At 44.3% G+C, this 22023-nt stretch overlaps 1 protein-coding gene across 1 annotated transcript in view; it reads left to right on the top strand.

Moving 5' to 3' along the window:
- LOC124545684 overlaps window positions 1–21744 on the top strand; it is a 150899-nt gene extending 129155 nt beyond the window's left edge. Inside the window, exons 7-9 of the mRNA XM_047124631.1 lie at window positions 12745–12992; window positions 16267–16419; window positions 21514–21744. Of these exons, the coding sequence (XP_046980587.1) occupies window positions 12745–12992; window positions 16267–16419; window positions 21514–21744 (632 nt within the window). The remainder of the gene's footprint in view (window positions 1–12744; window positions 12993–16266; window positions 16420–21513) is intronic.
- The last annotated feature ends 279 nt before the right edge of the window (window positions 21745–22023 follow it).

Genomic DNA, 22023 nt, shown 5'->3' with positions numbered 1-22023 from the left:
TTTTCACACACTGATTCATTTTCCATTGTCCCACCAGTAATCTATGGTCTCCATCTGCACTCACACTTGGAATTACCTTCACATTTGTTACTTTCTCTCCCCATTCCCTATCTACTAGAGTATAATCAGTTACACTCTTCGTTCTTCCATCCCAACTGTATCTGGTGATAACATGACTTTCTCTCTTCATAAACCAGCTGTTTGCTATTTTCATTCCATTCCCCTGGCACAAATCCGGGAGTCTTTCCCCTTCTTCATTTCTGCCTCCATATCCTAAACATCCCAATACTTGCTCAAATCCCTTTCTGTCTTTGCCTACCTGCGCATTAAAATCTCCCATCACTATATTAGCACTCTCTATATGGTTTTCTAACACATTTTCAAAGTCCATCTTCTCTTCTTCGCTACATCCGACTTGAGGTGCATCAATCTGGATTATTTTAGTGTTTCTTTTTGGAATCTCAGGTTTAAGATTATGATCCTGTCTGATATATATATCACATTTTCAATACAGCTTTGTACATTCTTATTCACCACCACTGCCACACCATTTCTTCCATACCTGTTATTCCCACTCCAGTACAGTTTTCCTCCTCCTCTCAAATTCTTCTCACCTTTTCCCTTCCACTTTGTTTCGCTTAATCCCAATATATCTAACTTCCTCTCTGTTAGTACATCTGTCGTTTCTTCCAATTTTTCATTGAGCGTTAATATATTAAGGGTGCCAATATTTAGGTTATTTTTAGTCCAGTTGGTTTCATCTTCATGTACTGATGAATATTATCAGGTCTCCCATCATTTGCACCAGTACTTGAAGAAGCAGTGGGGTCAAATCCTGAGTGGTTCGTTCAGAGGCTCGTCTGTGTTTTGAAAGCAATATATGAAGACTTTCCTACTGGCTTGCTAGGCCTAACGCAAGGAAGGATTTTCTGTTGGGGTTGTGTCCCTTAGCCTTTGGAGGTTCTCCTCCATCACAAGGCAGTGGTTCCCTTCTCATTTAATCCCCAGAAAGGAGGGTTGCCTCATCTGCCAGCTACGCCGTCCCGAAGTCTTCCTTCTCCGCCGTCGCTGCCATTAAGGTCTTCACCTGTAACCCTGGGCATGGGTTCCGTGTTATACCCCACGGGATTGGGTCCCTGCCTGAACTCAGCCATCCTAGCACTCCGGCATACTGAAGTGTAGGATGCCCACCCCCGCGACGTGGACGCGCCAGGCGGGAATCACCCCAGTGGAGGAATAGGGAAGGGCACCCTACCTCCCTGGAGCCAGGTTAATGATTGTGTATGGTGCCACAATCAAAGGTTGTTTTCCATATATACACTTGCTTATTACTAAAACAAGCAGTTTTAGTGGTACATTGTGTACAGATCCGTCCAGACTGAGTTATTTTATAGTACAGTTTGTGTCGGGGAATGTACGTGAAACGTGTGCAGCTAGTGCACTGGGCACTGAATGGAAGTTAAAGCTTAGCACAGAACAGACATAAGTTGACACTTTTTGCTGGCTTCCCATTACATATGAGGACGAAATTTAAAAGCAGAACACGAATTACTCATGACCAACGTAAGCTGAAGAAAGACAAGCCTTAACACTCTGGTTATACCAACTGGAGACATTTACATAGCGATTGTTTGGCATTTCATTTATCTACGACATACTTTCTGATGTCTGTCCGAACGAGTTGACACAGTGGTTAGCAGACTGCAGTCGCATTCAGGAGGACGACGGCTCAAACTCGCGTCCGGCCATCCTGATTTAGGTTTTCCGTGGTTTCCCTAAATCGCTTCAGGCAAATGCCTGGACGATTCCTTTGAAAGGGCGCGACCGACTTACTTCCCCATCCGTTCCTAATCCGATGGGACCGATGACCTCCCTGTTTGATCGCCTACCCCAAAAGAACCAACCAATCAATCTGACGTCCTCAGTGACATAATAAGCAAAGAAATACCAAGAAGATAATGTCAATAAAATACGAGTAATGGTTTATTAGAGGCCAGAGAGCACGGACCAGGTAATCAAATAGCATGAACATAAGCAACGGGAAAGATCTGATTTTTCGTGTTCACTTTCCGTTTCAGTCCGTAGGATCATGGTGAAGTTTCGAACGTCAGTCTCCTGTCCTTCATCTGTCAGCGCCTGAAGCAAAAGAAGGGAGAGAAGAATAAATGAATTTTTTTCTCATTTACAACACCTTCGTGACCTTGGCTCACCCTGTATGTGAATATGTGAATGAGAAGCATTGTATTTGTGTGGTATTACTATTGTCCATTTACTCATTCTCTTAATTAATCATTTTGGAACCACTTGCAAGTGGGGACAAACTCGATTGCCTTACACGTTCAAAAGTGAGACCGGAAATTATAATTAATTTTATTGCAGATAGGGCCTATAGCAGAGATAGTATCTTCTAGATTTTTGGCATGTATTAGATCCAGGACCTTTCACACTGCCGTGAATTGCCTTTATGAAAGTACGGTTGCTGCCAACAATGCACTGCAGATAGTTAGGAGTAAAGGAGGAACGCTTAGAGGGAAATAAGTATTGTTAACCTATATTAACAAAACGCTAAAATGACGCAAAATTCCAGTGCCTTATAATGTTTTTCGGACACAACAAAAATATTATTTTCATTATCTCATATCATTTTTGACCGAATTTAGTATTTTAAAAATTTTCTTATAATCTCTCTATATTCTCCTCATTATGAGCTAGCGTGTTACATTACGTGTAGTATTAAAGTTAGAACTGTGTCTGTGACTTAAGGCAAAGTAACTTATGGCGAGCAAATTACCCAGACTATATTCATCCTGTATTTAAGAGTGGTAGCTCTTAGCGACTTCTAAAAAACCTTACATATAATTTCAGCCGTTAGATAAACTTCTGCGTCCCGTAATGTTATGGTAGGGTTACGGCTGTGGAATTGACATACCCCTATGGAAGTCAAAATGACATGTGTCGTATTGCCTTACTGATTAACAGATTCTTCCCAGCAGGAGTGCCTGAAATTGAATCACAGAACGCGCACAAGGATAAATTTATAAATCCAGTTCATTAAACAGGGGTGGCCTTAACATACATAAACCTTGTGTGCTGTGACTCACGAAGATGATAAAGGTAGAGAATTCCTCAAACTACTGAATGCAACAATGATCACTATTAACCATATTTATTACAAACTCTGTACACTTCAAATTAAGGACAAAGTTCATAATCTATAGATGACGGTCTCGCATCATTTTGACCTCAGTACCAAAAAACTGGGTCCTCAGCCAACTACTGAGAAATGCACCAGTCAAGTTCTACTTACTGGGACACCTTCTTCTTCTTGTGGCTGTAAAAACGTTCGTAAGAAGTACAACTGTCAGCAAACCTCCGTACGATCGAAGATTTATCCTAGAGAGATGTAGCGTTCTGTGAGAGAATCTGTACTTCACTTTTCTTCTTTGACATTTGCGTTATATAAATTACATTCTCAACAACTAGGCAGAAACAAATTATATAGAAGCATTTTTACAATTGTTAAGCATTCAGCTCGCTGTAACCATAGAGAAATTTTTATACACGGTGATCCATTGATCGTGATCGGGCTTAATATCTTACAAAATAAGCGTCAAACGAAAAAATCTACAAAGGACGAAACTTGTCTAGCTTGAAGGTGGAAAGCAGATGGCGCTATGGTTGGCCCGCTAGATGGCACTGCCATACGTCAAAAAGATATCAACTGCATTTTTTAAAATAGAAACCTCCATTTTTTGTTACATATTCGTGTAGTACGTAAAGAAATATGAATGTTTTAGTTGGACCACTTTTTTCGCTTTCCGATAGATGGCGCTGTAATATTCACAAACATATGGCTCACAATTTTAGACGAACAGTTGGTAACACGTAGGTTTTTTGAACATTTTATTTTGTTTGCTAAAATGTGATACATATACCTTTGTGAACTTATCATTTCTGAGAACGCATGCTGTTACAACGTGATTACCTGAAATTACCACATTTATGCAATAAATGCTCAATATGATGTCCGTCAACCTCAATGCATTTGGCAATACGTGTAACGACATTCCTCTCAACAGCGAGTAGTTCGCCTTCCATAATGTTCGCACATGCATTGACAATGCGCTGAGGCATGTTGTCAAGGGCTGTCGGTGGATCACGATAGCAAATATCCTTCAACTTTTCCCACAGAAGTAAATCCGGGCACGTCAGATACGGCGAACGTGCGGACTATGCTTCGACGACCAATCCACCTGTCATGAAATAGGCTATTCAATACCGCTTCAACCGCACGCGAGCTATGTGCCGGACACCCATCATGTTGGAAGTACATCGCCATTCTGTCATACCGTGAAACATCTCGTAGTAACATCGGTAGAACATTACGTAGGAAATCAGTATACATTGCACCATTTATATTGCAATCGATAAAATGGGGGGCAATTATCCTTCCTCCCATAATGTCGCACCGTAAATTAACCCGCAAAGGTCGCTGATGTTCCACTTGTCGCAGCCATCGTGGATTTTCCGTTGCCCAATAGTGCATATTATGCCGGTTTACGTTACCGCTGTTGGTGAATGACGCTTCATCGCTAAATAGAACGCGTGCAAAAAATCTGTAATAGTCCCGTAATTTCTCTTGTGCCCAGTGGCAGAACTGTACACGACGTTCAAAGTCGTCGCCATGCAATTCCTGGTGAATAGAAATATGGTACGGGTGCAATCGATGTTGATGTAGCATTCTCAACACCGACGTTTTTGAGATTCCCGATTCTCGCGCAATGCGTCTGCTACTGATGTGCGGATTAGCCGCGACAGCAGCTAAAACACCTACTTGGGCATCATCATTTGTTGCAGGTCGTGGTTGACGTTTCACATGTGGCTGAACACTTTCTGTTTCCTTAAATAACGTAACTATCCGGCGAACGGTCCGGACACTTGGATGATGTCGTCCAGGATACCGAGGAGCATGCATAGCACACGCCCGTTGGGCATTTTGATCACAATAGCCATAAATCAACACGATATCGACCTTTTCCGCAATTGGTAAACGGTCCATTTTAACACGAGTAATGTATCACGAAGCAAATACCGTCCGCACTGGCGGAATGTTACGTGATACCACGTACGTTTGTGACTATTACAGCGCCATCCATCACAAAGCGTAAAAGGTAGTGCAACTAAAACATTCATATTTCTTTATATACTACACGAATATGTAATAAAAAATGGGGGTTCCTATTTTAAAAAACGCGGTTGATATGCGTTTGACCTGTGGCAGCACCACCTAGCGGGCCAACCATAGCGCCGTCTGGTTTCCCCCTTTAAGCTAGACGAGTTTCGTTCTTTGTAGTTTTTTCGTTTGATGCTTATTTCGTGAGATATTTGGCCCGGTCACTATCAATGTACCACCTTATACATTATGTTCTTTATAATGTTTAAAAAAGCATTAACAACTGTATACCAATAAGAGTGTGATAATGAGAAGTCTTTGCTGTCAGATTTAGAAGCATCCGACCCATCTTACATTTCAAGGCTGTGGGTTACTTTGTACTGTTAATGAAATAAAATAATGAAATGAAATAAATATTTCACATTCCACCTTACAGTCCGTGGCATAAGGTACTCTTGACGCCACTACCATTCCCGTCCGTCGCTGTCCGTTTGCGAATGGCGCGTGTTCTGGAATTTCTCTGAATACATCTCAATGGTTCAGTTATAGCCTTTATCCAAAGCGCTAATGTTATGGATATTCTGTCTGTATCATTCAGTTAGCACAAATCACGTTCTTTAAAGGAATCCTTAAAATTCCCCAGCGAAAACAATTTCTACAAGAACAAAATAATGTTACTTCGTTCCTTAAATGTTCAACTAACTACGTCCTCATAATATTTAGAAACTTCGTGGAACCCATTGAGCGACTGAAGTAAAATTAAAAATTCCAGGTAGTAAACAACTGATCTAGATTGTAGGCGACGATTTATACACTCCGTTTTGAAGGTTTATCTCAATTTTTTATGAAGGGCAGCTCTTGCAAATACTCGTTTCCCACATACTCACAAATATTTTAAAAAAAGGAAAGGAAACACTTGGTATATTTTCTTTTTAAGCATAAATCCACTGTACCTCGTTGTCTATTATAAAGTTCATTGTATGAGGAAATAAATAAAATATTTCTGTACCTCGTTGTCTAGTATAAACACCATTTATCAGGAAATATATAAAATATTTCTCTAATCAATCTCAATCAAGACCTTTAGTCCAATATGTACGACGGTATTTCAAGAAGTATGTTCACATTGTTATGGCAAGCCGCGCAACTTTTGTTGCATGCTGCACTACACTGCCAAGTCACAGAAAGGTGCACGACATTATTTTGCAGCTTGGTCACTAAGCTTGTGTAAACAACGGTCTGTTCCTCGGCAGTACAAATCTGCTCATTAGTCACGGAGCCATTCGATTACCGCCGTGTGAATATACTCATCACTGGACATTTTCCTTCCCCCCGAACGTCCTCTTTCAGCTTACTGAAAAGATGGAAATGGCGTGGTGCAAGATTTGGATTGTATGGCGGATGCTTCCTTCGAAAGAGTTGAGGCAAATTTTGTGTTGTGGGCGGCTGTGTGGGTGTTTCATTGAGTGCAGGAGATCAACGCCTTTGCTTAAATTTTTACACGTCTTCTTCTTTGTGGCGTTGTGGAGCGTTATCGGTATAGCACAGTTCAAACCGTCATTAATGGTTCCGCCCTTCACCGTAAATTTCGTGTACAGAAATTCTTCATAGTTGAGGAAAACGGTGGCCATGACCGGCACTGCTGATGCTACAACTTTGCATGTCTTCCGCGGAGGCAACGAGGTGTGTCTCCATTCCATAGACGCTCTTTTTGTTGCAGGTGTGAAATGATGGACCCATTTCTGATCGCCCGTCACTATGAGGCTCAAGGAATAATTCCCTCCCACGGAGTCATGATCAAAGTAGTCCAGAGACGCCGTAAATCTCGGGCCTTTGTGTGGAGGTGATAGTGATCGCGGAATTTAGGGCGAGCACAACTTACGACGTCGCAGACGATTTAGGAAGATGGAATGAACGCTGTATATTAAGATACGCATCTGGTGGGCAACGTCCACGGCGAAACACTGAGGTTGCTACGAATCACTTCATCGACGTCCTAGATAGCGTCGAATGAGGTCGATGGTCTTCCTTTCTGATCATATCATTCTGTCTGTGCTGCCTTGATCAAATAGTAGGCACCATTTGACTCCGGTGGACGCGACACTGCATTTGGTCCATCAGAATTCATGTCAAATCTGTGTGCACTTTAGAAGTTTTCTCTCACAAGAATCATATTGTACCCCGCACTGCGACTCTTGAGAACGTTTCCATTTGCGGTGTCATTTTTGTCCTCACACCTGTTCTCCGTAGCGCAGCAGAACTGTGTGCGCAAGAAACCGAGAACGCGTACTTTCTTCTGACAGTGCACCACTATTGTTGCGCGAGCAAATACTACCATTGTTATTTCTTTGAATGTTCGATTTTACGATGTACTATAATGTTCTCGACTGATCTGCATGTCTCAGAAAACAAATTGGAGTAAAGGCCAAGCTGAGCGGTTCTTTTTCAGCCAGTAAAATTATGAGAAAGACTTCCTCTATGCTGCGAGTGGCTGACAAGGAGCAAGGGAGACCGGCGGTCGGCTATTGTTTGAGGCGACGTGAGCGGTGTTTACTGTGGCCGCGGAGCGAGGCTGCAGCCAGGCTGGGACTGGCCAGTATACAGCGGACAGAGCGGCGGCAGCTACCGGCCGTTCATCAGGCGGGGGCTGAATAATACACCAGCGCACCGCGGCGACACCGCCGGGCTGGCCAGTTAATTAAAGCGGCCGACTGCCGGCTAAACAGCGAACGGCTGCCCGGCGCTCACCTGCCCGTGATCTTCCATTACTTCCAACCTGGCGGCAGGATTAGCGCGTTTTGCATATAAATCACCTCGGAAGGGCAGTAACCCGGCGATTGGGCGCGAAGCTGCCGATCACACAGCGGGCTCGCGCTTTCCACAAATGGGCGTCGTCTCACATTTCAACGCCTATGCTTAAGCTGAAAGGTATTGGGTCTGTGCATAACTTTGTGCCGCTTTTGCAGTGCCATGATTTTACTTTATTCATATAAAATACACTGCATTACGTTACAGTACGATATACGTACCGTCATTTGCAATAACCACAGTGAGCGTGCGGGAGGAAATTCCATTCTCCTCCTGCAGAACTGGCATGGTTTTGAGTTGAAGCAACCTGTTACTTAGTTGCTTAAGAGGAACCTTATCGTGAAACACTTTGGCCCTGAATGTTGTCAAAAAGAGACCGAAAAATTGATTGTCAGAAGAGCATAAGTCAAGTGAGTTTGTAGGGTGCTACAGTTGTTCCCAAGCAAACTGAGCAATAACATCTCTGGTGATTATGGTTGTACGTGAGCGTGCATTGTCGTGGAATGACAGGCACAAATTTACCATATGTTTTATTTGCAACAGCAATGCCAAACTGTCTTAGCGTTACAGTAGGTGCAGCAGCCTTTATCGTTTATTTCGTTAATATGTCTCTAACCACTATGGGACATAACATCTGAGGTCATCAGTCCCCTAGAACTTAGAACTACTTAAACCTAACTAACCTAAAGACATCACACACATCCATGCCCGATGCAGGATTCGAACCTGCGACCGTAGCAGTCGCGCGGTTCCAGACTGAAGCGCCTAGAACCGCTCGGCCACACCGGCCGGCATTTCGTTAATAGCAGTTCATGATGAAGAAAGCTAATTTGGTTCCACAAAACACCGCGATTTCTTTCTTTTTAGTGTGCCCGTCACCTTCGCTCGTGTGTTGCCTTTATCGGTGGACTGAGCCATTCTTTCGTCCTCTTCATGTTCGTATGCAGACATCATTTCTCGTCGCTTGTAGTGTTCCCAAGGAATAGTTCGTACATTTGACAAGCTAAACGGCAACGGTACAGCAAAGAAGAACATATGTTTATTCCATGACTTCTCTTGGTGCACCTAGTAAACAAGGTACCCATACACCCAATTTCTGAATCTCGTACAGTGGATACAAATAACGCATAAAGATTGTGTGATGGAATTCCAAAATTTGTGAGAATTTCCGCGATGTTTGTCGAAGACTATTGTGAACCATTGATCTAAGTGGTTCCTATTGAAAAGGGAAAGTATTCCAGAACGTGGTTCATCGCACAAGTCGAGTGTCCCTACTCGTGAATGAGAAAACCATTTCAGTGATGTTCACTCCCGTACTCACAACAAATTCTTATTGTGACTTCTGCAACAGTAGATCCTCAATAGAAATTAAAGATTAAAATGTGTCTGGAGCGGTTACCTTTCTCTACTTGACAGTCATACTCATTAGCCTTGAAAATGGCTAAAACAGCCTATTAACAACTTTCCATCTCCTGTTCCCAATACTCACCATCCAAACCGAAGAAAAACGAAACTAACGCAAAAAATGGGGTCTTCATAATCCAGAGATTCTTTTGGGTTGGCAGGAGAGCCAACACCGGGTTACGAGAGAAAGCCGAAAGGCACGCGTTTTAGCTCACGCAGGCTGGCGTGAGGTCTGGAACAGAACACGGAAATGAGAATTTAGAAAAAACGGACGTAGCTGGCGGAATACTTAACTTTAATCCATTAATGGTGAACGTCGCTCTTGAAGGTACATGATTTACAGTATCAATAATAACTATAATGGCGCCTTGCTAGGTCGTAGCAAATGACGTAGCTGAAGGCTATGCTAACTATCGGCAAATGAGAGCGTATTTTGTCAGTGAACCATCGCTAGCAAAGTCGGCTGTACAACTGGGGCGAGTGCTAGGAGGTCTCTCTAGACCTGCCGTGTGGCGGCGCTCGGTCTGCAATCACTGATAGTGGCGACACGCGGGTCCGACGTATACTAACGGACCGCGGACGATTTAAAGGCTACCACCTAGCAAGTGTGCTGTCTGGCGGTGACACCACAGATACCAACTATTTTTTTCACCGACCCAGTTTAAATAAGGAGAAAATGTAAGTGACTGTTGTGTCCTCAACGACAAACAGTACATAATTCCAGTTGTGAATAGACAGTTTGAGAATACCGTTCTGGGCCTGAGTACAGTTTGTTGACGCGTTACAATTTTTCGAGCGGTGTCGCTGCCTGGGTGGAACGAGAACTCCATCCTCGTCGTGGTGCCGGCAGGTAGCCCCATTTCCCAGTTTGTCAGGCACAACATTTCTATGAGTATAACATGCACTTTCAACGTTGCCACAAGTAACGGGGGAAAAGTTAAACGAAAAAACTTCGTAGAGGACAGTTCAAAATCAGTCTTCACACTTCACCACAAAACATTTTCCGTCAACTTCAAAACTAAAGGATCAGGACTTGGTCTCGTAATGTTGCCCCTTCTGTCTTTTGCTGCAACAGCCACTTTCCTGCAGAACGACTGCAAAGAATTTTCTACCTCTTAAATTAGTCTCAGAGATTTCACGAGTTACCTGTGACTTCCAACTTTGGGACGTTCACTGAATGATGGCAGATGGCCGTTTCAGATGAATCACGTTGTTTCTCCCATCGGAGAGATGGCCGTTGGTGTGTACCGCGTGAAACGTCTGACAGGAAACAGCCGGCAACAATCGACGAAAGCGTCCATGTAGGAGGAAGGAGCCTTACGGTCTGGGGAACATTTTCGAGGCATTCCCTCGGTTACCTCGTCATTCTGAAAGGCACACAATGTATCAATACAAGTATGTGTGTATTCTTGGAGATTATGTTCACCTCTGCATGCAGTTAGATCTTCTTCAGAACGATGGCATCTACTAGTAGGACAATGCAACGTCTCACATAGCTCCCAGTCTACCTACGTGGTTCGAAGAGCAGCAGGATTGGCTTATCTCACTCCACTAGCAACAAAACTTCCCGGATTTAAACTCAATCGAGGAACTGTTGGACCACCTCGATCGGCCAGTTCGTGCCAGGGATCCTCAGTCGACATGTCCAGTTTAGCTGGCAATGGAACTGGTGTTGGAAAGGCTTCAGACTGTAAGGGAACCGTGAACCCACGAACATAGATGCTAGTGTCCGACGTCCAGGTCGATAGCAGACAGGCGTCGATTGTCGAGCGCTGCAGGAGGCAGTGAGACGAGTGTCGAGTGAGTACTGGAGAGACGGGCTAGAATGGTGGTCGAGCGAGTAGTAAACCGGAGTATGACAAATGAGCGCGTCCCCCTTATAGTCGTGGCGTTGACCATCATCGATACCGATTCGCGAGTGATATGAAACCAAAAGTGAGAAGCGCCGAATTACGTGTTTCCCGTCGGCCAGCAACAACCATAGATTGCAATGAGGATTGTTGCGAATGTTAACCATCATCATTGTGTGTGACGAAGTACTTGAAATCAGCAACCAATAAAAAGATATAGCCGTAATTAAACGTGTAAAACGAAGGTAGCGACTGCCTCAGAATTTGTGTGTTGGTAGAAAATACATATCGGTTTGTATATCGCAACCTTTATGGTTCTTAATAATAGATAAACTTTCAATCATTAACCTATTCCGTTTCAGAACAGCTGCACTCGGTTGAAATACTCCCGAAACCAAGGCGAAAAAAAAAAAAAAAAAAAAAAAAAAACGATAACCTTCATCCATTAAGCACACGGTCATATTATCACAATTAAAAAAAAACCGATAACCTTTCATCCATTAAGCACACAGTCATATAATCACAATAACTAACAGTTTGGCGGCTTCGGTAAATCACACAACACCCAATAAAGGACAAAACGGGAGTGTTTCAACCTTAACCTCAATGACTTTCATGATGCACTTCTTGCAGCGATCCGAGCTGCAAAAGGTTCTTATTTAAGCTTCTGACAGAGTGGCACATTAATGTGATTGGATAGTGTGAATCTAGCAGTGTGGTATATCGGACACGTCCGTTCAAGAATACATCCAGTGGAAAAAATGACGGCATATAACTAAATTAATGCTGCCAGAGTTATCAAACCTTTGTGTTTTGTGCATTTATTTGCCTTGTTTGAGGGGGATATCGATGTATTCACACTGTGATATTTTAGATGTACTGTTTCAGCCCATGCTTAGCATGAGCTGAAAATGTTATGTTCTTTAGTTTAGTAAAGATTATTTTATTGGCACGAAGTATATTGTACTGATACCTACCGAGGTGAAATGTTGCCCTTGAGCTTATTCTGAAGTTTTGTGACTACAACAAAACTTGTGAAATTCCTCTTGTTCTACACATTTGGTATATATCGTAGGAAAAGAGCACCTGTTAAAAGTGGCAGTAGGCAAGTTATAGCTTATATCCACTGAGGCCAGAAGAATGACGTAATAGTTCAGAACCCCGTACGAATTTAAAATATTTACCTTGACGGAGAAAGTTAATTAAGAGCAGCCGAAATTACTATGCACAACAGAATGACTGATACGAAGAATTTATGCCCCTGTTTGTGTAGAACTACACAGCATTAGATTTAATATTAATGGGAGTTGTTAACAGAAACAAGTTTGAAATGAACTCATTAATTTAACCAATTAAAAACACACACTGAACGCCTCTGAAGGCAACAGAACTATGGTTGATATTCCAAAATTTCTCTGCTGGTTTTCAGAGTTACTGGAAGGTAAAGGAGCACTTAACATTATGACGCAGCTTACGTTCTAAAAAATACTCATGAGATTTTGTGTGAAGGAACAGTTAGACTGAGCAACGCATCCTTCTACTTAAATAATGCTGGGCTTGAGACGGATAACCACAGAATATCGGAGCAAATGCGGACCAGGGGTTGTCCTACGACGCCGGTGCCGTTAGTAATTCTCACTGTGAGGAATCAGCACGAGACGTGCACAGCAATGCTGCCGTGCCTGGGGCTCTGTGATACAGGGCGAGGGCTGTGCTCCCGCCAACACGACTCTGGACGCCGACTGGCCACTCACAAGGTAAACTCCCCATCGCACCCTCCTCAGATATAGTGGCAAGATGGCCGAGTGGATAGCCCGTCAAAAACTGAACACAGATCAAGCATGAGAACAGGAAGAACGTTTACTGGACTGCGTAATAAAGCAAAATACACTACAGGCAATTAAAATTGATACACCACGAAGATGACGTGCTACGGACGCGCAATTTAACCGACAGGAAGAACATGCTGTGATATGCAAATGATTAGCTTTTCAGAGCATTCACACAAGGTTGGCGCCGTTGGCGACACCTACAACGTGCTGACATGAGGAACGTTTCCAACCGATTTCTCATACACAAACAGCAGTTGACCGGCGTTTCCTGGTGAAACGTTGTTGTGATGCCTCGTGTAAGGAGGAGAAATGCGTACCATCACGTTTCCGACTTTGATAAAGATCGGATTGTAGCCTATCGCGATTGCGGTTTATCGTATCGCGTTGGTCGAGATCCAATGACTGTTAGCAGAATATGGAATCGGTGGGTTCAGGAGAGTAATACGGAACGCCGTGCTGGATCCCAACGGCCTCGTATCAGTAGCAGTCGAAATGACAGGCATCTTATCCGGATGGCTGTAACGGATCGTGCAGCCACGTCTCGATCCCTGAGTCAACAGATGGGGACGTTTGCAAGACAACAACCATCTGCACGAATAGTTCGACGACGTTTGCAGCAGCATGGACTATCAGCTCGGAGACCACGGCTGCGGTTGCCCTTGACGCTGCATCACAGACAGGAGCGCCTGAGATGGTGTACTCAACGACGAACGTGGGTGCACGAATGGCTAAACGTAATTTTTTCCGATGAATCCAGGTTCTGTTTAGAGCATCATGATGGTCGCATCCGTGTTTGGTGACATCGCGGTGAGCGCACATTGGATGCGCGTATTCGTCATCGCCATACTGGTCACCTCTTGTTCGCATTGTCGGCACTTTGATCAGCGGACGTTACATTTCAGATGTGTTACGACCCGTGGCTCTATCCTTCATCCGATCCCTGCGAAACCCTACATTTCAGCAGGTTAATGCACGACCGCACGTTGCCGGTCCTGTACGGGCCTTTCTGGATACAGAAAATGTTCGACTGCTGCCCCGGCCAGCACTTTCTCAAGATCTCTCACCAATTGAAAATGTCCGGTCAATGGTGGCCGAGCAAGTGGCTCGTCACAATACGCCAGTCACTACTCTTGATGAACTGTGGTATCGTGTAGAAACTGCATGAGGAGGTGTACCTGTACACGCCATCCAAGCTCTGTTTGACTCAATGCCCAGGCGTATCAAGGCCGTTATTACGGCCAGACGTAGTTGTTCTGGGTACTGAATTCTCAGGATCTAGGCACCCAAATTGCGTGAAAATGTAATTACATGTCAGTTCTAGTATAATATATTTGTCCAATGAATACCCGTTTATCATTTGCATTTCTTCTTTGTGTAGCAATTTTAATGGCTAGTAGTGTAGGAACAGTGAGCGGTCGAAGAAAAAGAAGTGCACTAAAGAGCATCATGAGTCAGCGTCGGTGTCGTGTTTAAGTGATAACGATGTTGGACTGCCAAGTGACCGCGTCGTGTTCCAAACTATCTCGCGCCGTTTACGAACTGTCCGTACGATCACTGAAATGTTTGTTCTCTTTCTCTACTCTTGGCATTTGTCATACTAGACATCTGTTACAGAATATGTGTCCTGTGGTAAGAATGCGTTACCGTCGCAAGTAAATGTGATGAATAGCGAGAGCAAGTGAGATACCACGTAGAAATCGCAAAGAAATGCAGAAAACAAAAAAACGGGTGAGGAATATGTAACAAGAATGTAATTCCAGAGGCAGGACTTCCAAAACGGCACGCAACTTCAAAAACGTTAAAAACATATCTTTCGACGGAGAACAGAGAAACTATGTAATTGTCAAACTATTGCGTTTATTTGTTGCAGCATATATGGCAAACTGTTATGTTTTCGTTATTTCCTAGGGGTGATCACCTTCGCATCCATAGAAACCACTATATCGGGGAATGCTTCTGACATCTGTTGATCTTATGGAGGTTCAGATTTATCTGTAGTGTAGGCCCAAATTGTATGTACACATGAACATTCACGAATAGCTGTCCCATTGGTTTTTCTGATATTCTCTTACTCTCTTTTTGGCCTTATGAGTCTCATTGCCTCATTTGTATTCTAGTCAAGTCACCTCGTTGGTATATAGTACTACTTGAATTTAACCATTTCTGCAAACTGGAGTTTGGTGTTGGTTGTTTAGTGTGCAGGAATCGGCTTTCCTGTACAGTGTCAACATGAACTTTGTGGAATCTTTTTTATGTCCTAACAGAAAAAAAATTACCAGGAAAAGTTAGCCACAAAGGAAGTAGGGCGTCCCAGACGAGATTTGTTGCTGAGAAAATAAAGAAATCAAATAGCCGTGACTACAGGTGAACACTTAAGAAAGCAGTGTGTATAATAAGCGTAAGTTGTTGTGTGGGTGCAACATAAGACTGTCTGATTTTCAGCCCGGAAGTTAAATCGTTAATCAATACAGGTATTAGGGATTTGTACGCTTGTCCGAAATTCCAAAAATCCACAAAAACTTACACAAAAATACGAAATGGAGGATACTGAAAGCTTAAACGTTACTCCGTTCTTGCCATAAAATGTACTTGATTATGTACAAAACAACAAAATTCCGCAAAAACAATTCTTTCTTTTCTCAGATAAGTTGTGCATATTATTATAATAATTATGGACAGTGGCTGAAGTTGTATAAATATGATGATAAACCCAACTGTTAAACAGCATATGCTATTAATTTCACACTCTTACATTTATCTGATTTAAAAGTAATTGCGACCCATCACTGCTTTAGCTGAACAATTCTCCCTGTCTCCTGATCAACTCCGCTGTTATTGTTGGGTAGTACAGCTTGCTCTTCTCTTTAAGCCAAACAGGAAATGCCCGACAGTCGCTGAAAAAGAACACTCACTTAGCCAATGTTGTGATTCCTTCTTGGACAAAAATGCCGACAAGAAAACGCGTCGTGTTAAAACGCCCATGACTTTTTGATTCGCCCCTTTAACCGAAAAGCTATTGCTTCTGGTCCGTCTTCGTGGAACACAAGCATTTTATCTCTTGGCGTGTTTTTGTGCCCAGTAACTAGTGTCGCATCATTCTCTGAAAGTAAAAGCTATGCCCGAGGCTAGGTTCTTGTTTCTGCGAGCTATGCTTCCTTAGGAAAGCATAAGATTGTTATCTGCTGAATACTCTCTTCAGAACCCGGATAAGTGCCAGCGTCCCTTTGATAAAGTTCCTCACGTCGCCTTTGCTCGGCTGCAGGGCTGCCTCATAAACGCGCAGCAGCTCCAGCCCCCGGGGCTCGCCCGTGGAGGCGACATTCAGGGAGACAGCACCTGCGGCTGCCTGCCTGTGCGGACGCAAGAGGCCGCTTCTTTCGTTACGTCTGGCACTGCTTTGCCTGTCCCAGATCCAGCGTTCAGCCCTGTTCCAACACACTCTCGAAAAGTAACAAGAAAAGAAGACCCGCATTATATGCAATGCAGTTAAGAGGCTATTCATGAGTCAGCACATACAGTCACCAATTCCAATTCGCTTTTATAAAACACTATTGTCATATTTTCATACTAAGTGAAAAGGGACCAGGTGGGTTGCTGCTTTTGAATGTCCATTATAAGTGCCTAGATTCATGCGGCTATAACAAAGAAATCTTCGAAGTGTGCATTCACTACTGAAACGGCCAGAACATTAATACACGCATGCAATACGCATCTGCATTCAAACCCGTGCTGCATTTACACTTTTACACTCCCTAGTCATTCCGTCACTGCTTGGCCGCTTGCCCCCTCAGGTGGAGTTATCGGCGGATGTGATCGTCGCCTCCGTAGGCTGCGATGTCGCTCTCGGCTGACGTGACTACAGTTGGCCGAACGCTGCGTCCCGTGCTTCACTGAGCGTGAAGTCACTGTCTCTATCGATCATACCATCGGTAACTGGTGTTTCACCACTCTCTCTTAGAACACAATCTTAAAACTACGAGATCTCTCTTAGCACGTGCGTTGCAGTAAGGTATACACCAAGCAGACTGCTGCGGCGCTCAAATTATCGTGTCACGTAAACGGCTGTAACTAATTTCTATTTTTCAGTAGCACTCCTCTTGCTATTGCCCGTCTGCATTTTATATCGCCTCTGCTTCGGCGTCCTCAGCTATTATGGTCTCAAAATGACAAATCTCCTACATCAGTATTGGTGTCCAACTTCTGACCCAATTCCGTCAGTATCGCATGATTTAATTCGAGTCCATTGCATCACCCTTCTTTTACATTTGTTGTTTTTCAGCTTATAACATATAAGTCGCCATCTTTTCCTTTCAACTACGTGATATTTAATTCCATTTTATAATTTCTCGTTGTTTTAATTCACAGCTTGCTCAATGTAATAGATGAATACCTTTGGTAATGGCTGAAAAACCTGTTTCACTCCCTTCCCAATTGACGTATCCCTTTCATGTCCTCCTTTTAAGACACTGTATTTACTGTACTAGCTGCAAATAAGCTTTCCCTCACTCTGTTTTAGTCTTGCTGTCGTCATAACTTTAGACAGTGTAGTCCAGTCAACATTCTCAAAGGGCCTCTCTAAATCTAGAAATACTTCGACTTATCTTTGAAGGTAGGTCGTAGGGTCAGTATTCCCTAGCGTTTTCTTGATTTTTCTGTGAAACCGAAAGAGATCCTTTCCGAGGCTAGTCTCCACCAGTATTTCCATTCTTCTGTAATCATTCGTATCAGTATTGTGTATCCATGACTTATTAAACTGTTAGCTCATTATATTTACATCAATCAGTACCCACCTTCTATAACTGTAATTATTACGTTCTGCCTGACGTTTCATTTTCAGAAGATGGTAAAAAATATGGAAACATCAAAAACACGAACATTACCGTTCCTAGTGCCGAATGGGACCAACGTTGTTATAAAAACGGCTTCTAGTCGCTTGGGAATGGGTAAAAGAAGGTCCTGTTTGGTTTTAAGGGGAATCTGATAGCATTCTTACCCGCAAAATAGTGGCAAGTTCAACTAACGATGATGGAGCTGGATAGCAATCACACGTCCTTCACTCAAAAGTAGAGCACAAAGACCACTGGGATCTGGTGACTGTGATGCCTAGGGGAGATGAGACAATTCATCCTCGTGCTAACGAAACCAGTCTGGACAATGTGAACAGTATTAACAGGGGCTCTACCGTCTTTGTACAGGTCATCGTCATTAGGGAAGAAACACTGTGCCATGACATGAGCCTGATCAGCCTAAATGATCACATAAGCCTTGACGGTAATAGGACCGTGCGGAGTACCCATGGAGTCGATAGAATACCACAATATGACTGCCCAAATTGTCACCGAACCCCCTCCATGCTTTGCTCTTGGGAGGTAAACTCGGCCGAAAGTTAGAAAAAAATGAGTAACGAGATTCGTTTGACCAAATTAGTTTCTTCCATTGCTCCGTAGTCCAGGTTTTATAGCTTCGATACCACGTTTTACTATTACGGGGCTTTACATAACTTATATATGGTTTTGGATTTCCACCACGCACTGCAGTTACCAGATTATGGACCTCCCTTCGTGCTTTTCGCCGCGGACAGTTTCACGACTGCGACATTCACTTCTGCGATGAATTTTACAACTGTCGTCCCCTTATTTTGCATCACAATCCTCTCTAGTGACAGTCTATTACGAACACTCAACATACACTTTCATCCGCATTGTGTCTTATCGGGCCGGCCGAAGTGGCCGTGCGGTTAAAGGCGCTGCAGTCTGGAACCGCAGGACCGCTACGGTCGCAGGTTCGAATCCTGCCTCGGGCATGGATGTTTGTGATGTCCTTAGGTTAGTTAGGTTTAACTAGTTCTAAGTTCTAGGGGACTAATGACCTTAGCAGTTGAGTCCCATAGTGCTCAGAGCCATTTGAACCATTTGTCTTATCGGTTGATGTTCTTACGCTTTCCCCGTCTGCGGCATAAATTTTCGATACAGTGACTCTTGAAACACTTCGGCTATCTTGATTACGAAAGCACCCACAATACAATCATCAACAATATGCCCACGTTCGGATTCACTTAGCTCGAACATAAAGCACTCACATCTGCACAGAAGACTGTTCTGATCACGACTGACACAACGTTTTGAGGCCGCACAGGCGCCGTTCATAGTCAGATACAGCAGAGCAAACTGCTGGCTTGCTAGCACATTCATTCACACCAGGTGAAATAGTCTTCTAATAGCTGACTCTGCTAAGGATCCCAATAATATTGAGGGAATTTCATCTCCTTTAATGGCCTTTTTTGACTTAGATGTCAAAATGTGTAATAAACAGGGTCGGTGGTTTCTGTTCAAACAATGCATGGGGCCCAGTATCCCGTTTATTAAGCTCACACCGGCCATTATGTCTACCACAGCTTGTGAACGCTAACAGAATCCACGTTTCAAAAGCATCAAAGGGAACAGGCATCGGGTGTAGGCGAAATAACTTATGAAGCATTTGTGTCCTTATGTATCCCACCACATAAGAGCAATTCGTCTCACAAAGTTGTCACCTAACATCATGAGAAGTTCTTGGCGACTTGCTTCACAGCTTTACACGATACTCGACTCTCGGGCGGACACTGGCACCACGTGCTTAATGTGTATGATATGTAAACACAGGTTTCCTGTTAAATCAGACCGCGGGAAAAGGAATGTGGAGTCATGCTGTGCTGTGAAAATATGCGGTTTCGTTTTGATTCTTGCACTCAGTTTTAAGTGGAGTAACGGGACTTTGTATACTCAGTTACGTGTTGTTTTCTTTCAGAGAAAACCGGAAAGTGTTATTTATGGCTCAAAGACTTGTGGTCAGAATACTACTGCAGAACCTGAATCATCTGAAACTTTGTTTTTATACTCGTTCGCAATTTAAAACTTTGAGAAATACTGTCAATGAAGCTATTATCCTCTTAGATCCAGCAGCAGCATACCCCGTATAGCAAAAGCCCACCAGTTTTCCCAGTCACTTTAAGCGACTTCAGTTTCCAACCAAGGATATGTCGGCTTTAACAAACAAAGCTCAATGTCAGAGACAGAAGAAGGGGAGATGGACAGATAGGGGAAGGGGTGAGGGATATAGGTAGAGGGAAGCAGAAAATTGGCAGACACAGGGTGGTGGAGGAGGTGGTGAAAGATAGGGGGGGGGGGGGGAGAGAGGAGGTGAGAGAGAAGAGACGAGAGGAGACGAGAGGAGAGACAGAGAGACAAGAAGGAGATGAAGAAAGTGAGGGGAGGAGAGGATATGAACAGAGAGAGGGAGGGAGAAGGAAATTAAGACTAGATCCAGTTCACAAATAAGTTTAGCTACTGTCAACCATTGCTCTGTTGGCTAGTCGTACAAAACTGTGACAGCTTCGCACTGATCGATTGGGTCACAAATCGGCACGGTTAAACGCCCTTCAGGCTGCACTGCAGCTGCGGCATATACCGTAAACTGAACTCGGAGTAAGTTGTTGTAGTGTTACGTGGTGTAGTGGTATTAAGACTAGTAGTGTTAATGGTAGAAAGTGTAGTAGTAGCAATAGTTCTGATGTTGTTAGTATAGCCTGTCGATAAACTGAAGAGCGAGCAGCGTTTATGGAAGAAACTTTACCCGGAAGAACGCCTTACTGCGGTACAGAATAGCTGAGAATTAGTTTCCCGTCCGGCAATATAATGCAGCTTATTGTGATACGTGTAAATTTTGTTGATACGAATTTCTTTCGATAGTTTGAGTAGTTACTAAATTTAATGTTGAGTACATTATTAACATATTTAGTGAAAAATAAATTTTTTTGGCGTGTCTGAGCACTGCGTTGATGCTTATTTGGGAAGGCACGATGGGGAAGAGTCGGCATAAAATTGGGAAATCAGGTTACCCTCCATTCAGAGGCTGTTGCATGCAGCGACCGTTATTTTGAATTGTAAACAATAGATTTCAGCTGTCAGTTGTCCTTTGGAATTTTTATTGGCAGATCTAGATTTCAGCTAGAAACTAGCCATTCTCAATGCACTCCTTTTTTTGGTCAATGCATGTGATACATGTTGGTCTGGCTTTGTACACCGTTCATTCAATGAACTGTGTACAAAGTCAGACCAACAGGCATTACATGCATTGACGGAAAAAGGATAGTGCACTGAGGATGGCTAGTTTCTGACTGAAATCTAGATCTGACAATAAAAATTCCGAAGGACGACTGATATCTGAAATCTGTTATTTACAAATTGGGAAATGGCCTGAAAGTTCATTTAGTGACGCGACTGGGCAAGTAGAGTGGGGACTCGCCAGCTCGCTCGTTAGTTTACGGACAGATCACGGCATGCCTGTGCACGAGTGGGGCCGAAAGCAAGTGCCGCAGGCAGGCACACCGGCCTTCTTGTTTCAGAGGTCAGGCTGCATGCAGTTCTGCGCTGAATACGTGTGTTGTGAGCTGTGGTGTCGCGCGCAGGGGGACGACCACCTGATGCTGGTGGACGCGTGGCCAGCGGCGCCGCCCCCGCAGCCACCCCCGCAGCCGGGGTTGCCCCCGGGGCTGTCGGCCCCCCTGCTGCCGGGCGCGGCGCCCCCGCCGCCTCCGCCCCACACGGCGCTGGACGAGGACGCCGCGCCGCTGCCGCCGCCCACGCTGCCGGTCAACGGACTGCTGCGCGGCTCGCCCGCCAGCTCGGGCAGCGAGTGACGTCACGCCGGGGCGCCGCCGCCGCCCCCGCCCCCGCTGTGCCGGCTGTCGCCGTGCTGGGCCGGCGCCTGCGTGCCGCCCGACGACGACGACGAGAGCGACGGCTTCGAGGCGGCGGCGGCCGCCGCGGCCAACGGCGTCGCGCTCTACACCTTCAGCAGCGGCACTGACGACACGGCCGACGAGTGGCTCACCAGCTGAGCGCAGCACCCGCCGCCACTCACCGCCCGACGCTGCGCCGAGGAAGGGCGCCCACTGATTCGTCTCGAAACACTGGCG

The sequence above is a fragment of the Schistocerca americana genome, chromosome 8 (assembly GCF_021461395.2).
Source record: "Schistocerca americana isolate TAMUIC-IGC-003095 chromosome 8, iqSchAmer2.1, whole genome shotgun sequence".
Classification (NCBI taxonomy): Eukaryota; Metazoa; Arthropoda; class Insecta; order Orthoptera; family Acrididae; genus Schistocerca; species Schistocerca americana.
This window is presented reverse-complemented; position numbering and strand designations above follow the sequence as displayed.